The sequence below is a fragment of the Rutidosis leptorrhynchoides genome, unplaced genomic scaffold (genome assembly GCF_046630445.1).
Source record: "Rutidosis leptorrhynchoides isolate AG116_Rl617_1_P2 unplaced genomic scaffold, CSIRO_AGI_Rlap_v1 contig191, whole genome shotgun sequence".
NCBI lineage: Eukaryota > Viridiplantae > Streptophyta > Magnoliopsida > Asterales > Asteraceae > Rutidosis > Rutidosis leptorrhynchoides.
Genome location: NW_027266441.1, coordinates 1 through 3,689, shown reverse-complemented (window position 1 = coordinate 3,689; position 3,689 = coordinate 1). Strand labels below are relative to the sequence as shown.

General features: G+C 32.0%; 1 protein-coding gene across 1 annotated transcript; it reads left to right on the top strand.

Annotated features, from left to right (window-relative positions):
• Window positions 1-2,282: 2,282 nt before the first annotated feature.
• On the top strand, window positions 2,283-3,682 carry LOC139881757 (probable flavin-containing monooxygenase 1; the record flags this gene model as incomplete). The annotated part of the gene is made up of 4 exons (XM_071866171.1): window positions 2,283-2,720; window positions 2,875-3,112; window positions 3,215-3,390; window positions 3,496-3,682. Coding segments are annotated over exons 1-4 (1,039 nt in total), but the record flags the coding sequence as incomplete, so codon positions are not given.
• Between the last annotated feature and the right edge of the window lie 7 nt (window positions 3,683-3,689).

Genomic DNA, 3,689 nt, shown 5'->3' with positions numbered 1-3,689 from the left:
ACCTTTAATTAATATAATGTACAGTTTTGATTGGTTGAATCTGTTTTTGTGCTACCTTTGTCATGAGGAATCTGGATTTGGTTTCATTGCTTGGTGGATCTTCAATATAATTTGCTGAGGTTAACGTATTAATTAGTACTATATTACTCCATCCATCTCTAATTAACTGTCACTTCTTTATATAAAATATATAAGAAAGGTAACATTTATTAAGTAGTATATTCAATCAAAATTAGAATTAACTAGTTGTTGGCGGGATTATACATTGCTCAATGCTGAAAATGATTAATAATTCAGTGTTTCATGTTAAACTCTAGGGAATTGGTTTTACATAGTAGTTGGCCCAACACTTGTAGTACAAACCTCAAAGTTCTGTAATATAAGTTATAACTTGAGAGTAATGAAAACATCGAGTAATGTTATTTAAGCTCATTAGCCATTGATATTTGTTTAACTACATGCATTGCATTGCAGTATCAGTATTTATTTATCATAATTAAAAATAAATTAAAAAATATGTCTTCAAATTATATCATCTTTGGTTTAACATTGTAAGAATGTAAAACGGATTTTTTCATAACGAATTGAAGTAGTGCACTGCTACGATGGAAACGCCATGATTTTCTGCTTAAATATATCTTCATCAGTATAAGGGCTTTGTAGCTATCATAAATTCACCAATATGAGTACTCCTCAATGGTTCAATATTCCTTTCCTGTACGTGAGAGAAAAAACCCATCGGAAGGGTCATTAATTTACATATAAGGAAAGCTCGAAAACATTGCATATTTATCCCTTAGTTAAATTATTAAAAGAATATACAAATATGCATTGCCTTATCTCGCACGGAAATGATATTTATTTTCAGTTAGTTAGGGTCGGGTTTATTTTTTTTTTTTTTTTTTTTTTATTATTATTTTTTAATTTAGCTCAGTAGTATCTATTACTAACATGATTACGTATATGATTAATACCGATAGTTACCTATTAATTTATCATATCATATCACATGGAATGTAGTACTTAAATATATAATCTTCCATTTCAAAATAATTGATGTTTTGAATTTTAATGGCATACATAATTATTTGACATAATAGGGATAATTTTTATAATAAAAATATTTTCTAAATTATACTGATGTTTTGTTTAATTTGAAAAAATTTGAGAAATTTTTTTTTTTATAAAAATATTTTTTATTAATTAATTACATATATCATCAAAATTTAAAACATCAATTATTATGAAATATTATTGTGGAATGGAGGTAGTAAATGTTTAACTTAAAACTAAGAATTTAATCTAAAAAAAAATCACATATTTTATTGGATAGAAGTTGGATGCTACTAAGAAGGATCTTCGGGAAGAAGAAAATCAATTAATGCCTGATTAAATAACGGTTTCACTGGTTCAGCTCAAACGCAGACAGAAATGCATATGTGACAAAAGTATTGAAGGACGAGTCTTTTGAGAGATTTTCCATGCTCACGTGTTTTATCCAAACCGAATCGATCAACAATTTGAAGTTCCTAAATCATATCATATGTCTAAACGAGACTTGATCTTTAATTTCGGTTCGGCCTTAGCAAAAGTTCAATTCAGCTGCCCATTATTAATTATTTCCTCCATTATAAACTTTTACATATAAATTTTATTAAAAAATTTATATTTAAAAAGGACGAAAATAATATAAATATTAGCACGCGGCTGCCTAATTTCATCCGGGACGCTCAGCTTGGTGGGTCACGCGCTGATGTGATAATCACCTCATTTTTGTCAACAATAGTACACTAATAATAATAAAATATCACCCGACTTTTCCACACTTGAATTAAAACTATACTTTTTTCCCTTGAATATAATTAAAACTATACAATACTCTAATTATATTATATGTCATAAAATATATAACGTATGCACACTTATTGAACCTTTCCTTCCTCATAATCAACTAAACCATGTGCGTGCATGCATGCCATATGAACAAATATTTAATTAATGACTACACATTTTACACACATTTAAAAATTCAAACGTGCGTGAATATAGACTACTTCACTTGACTAGAACAAAATAAAAATATAGTAGAGTATTAGTTTAGATGGAGTCAAGTCAAAAACTTATCATTTCCTAATTAATGAGTGACACTCTCTCTATATAACAAGATATCATAGTGAAATGATTGCATATCAAACATCGATCGATCAAAAGTATAAGGAAAGAGAAAAATAAAAACCATCATCAAATTGTTCGTATAGCTAGTTTAATCAAGACACTTATATATGGAGAAGACAGTAGCTGTTATTGGAGCTGGAATCAGTGGTCTCATTGCATGCAAACACATTCTTGCAAAGGGTTTTAACCCAGTTGTTTTCGAGTTGCGAAGTGGCTTAGGAGGAGTCTGGTCGAAAACGATCAAGAGCACGAAGCTTCAATCTCCAAAATCGTACTATCAATTCTCCGATTATCCATGGCCCGAATCCGTAAAAACGGATTACCCTACCCAACAACAAGTCTTGGAGTATGTGGAGTCGTATGCTGAACATTTCGAGTTGCTTAACCACATCAAGTTTAGCACAAGAGTCGTTTCTCTTGAATTCGAAGGTTCCTCCGATGAAGAGATGCATTCTTGGAGCCTATGGGGCGGTATCGGCGAGGCATTTAGCAACAAAGGAAGGTGGAACATTACCGTGGAAGACACCAAAACCCTATTAACTGAGGTAATATATACTCAGAAACGGGGAGGGATTACGTCTGCAACTTCTATTATCACCAAGCCCTTCGGCCTTATATTATATAGTAGTAAAACCTTAATTAATTATGATTCGATGACTTAATTATAAATTTTATCTTTAAATTAAAATTTTTACGCAGATTTATCAAGTAAACTTCGTGGTAGTTTGTTCGGGGATGTTCAGTGATGTGCCAAATATTCCACAATTTCCTCCAAACAAAGGTCCTTCAGCTTTTCATGGTAAAGTAATTCACTCCAAGGATTATTCCGCCATGGATAATGAAACTGCTGCAAAATTTGTCAAAGGCAAAAGGGTTGCTGTTGTTGGGTTCCATAAATCGGCACTTGACATTGCCATGGAATGCTCTTCAGCGAATGGTATGATTAATAATTAAACATTTATTTATGTCAATTATAGATTTCTCCTAGACGTAAAAGTATACAGTATATATTAACAATATTTGGTGAATCATTTTGTAGGGGCACAGTATCCTTGCACGGTTATATACAAGAAAGAACACTGGCACACACTTGATCATTACGCTTATGGAATACGTCTTCAATCTATTTTACTTAATCGCTTTTCGGAGTTCGTTTTCCACAAACCTGGTGAAGGATTCCTAGCAAGCATTTTGGCGACACTTCTCTATCCTGCGGTAATTAATTTCACTGGATACATACTATGAGCTCCTTTTATAATCTTATATGATCTTTTAAAAGAATTGACGACTTACAAGCTCCATTGGTTATCTCCATTGCAGAAAATGGCTGTTTCAAGAATAATTGAAAGCGACATTAAGAGGAAGATCCCGATGGCAAAGTATGGAATGGTACCGAAACACAGTTTTCTTGATGAGCTTTTTACTTGCTCTGCTGGAGTTCTTCCAGAGAAATTTTATGATAGAGTCGATGAGGGCAGCATCAAATTGAAGAAATCTCGAAGTCTCAGCTTTTG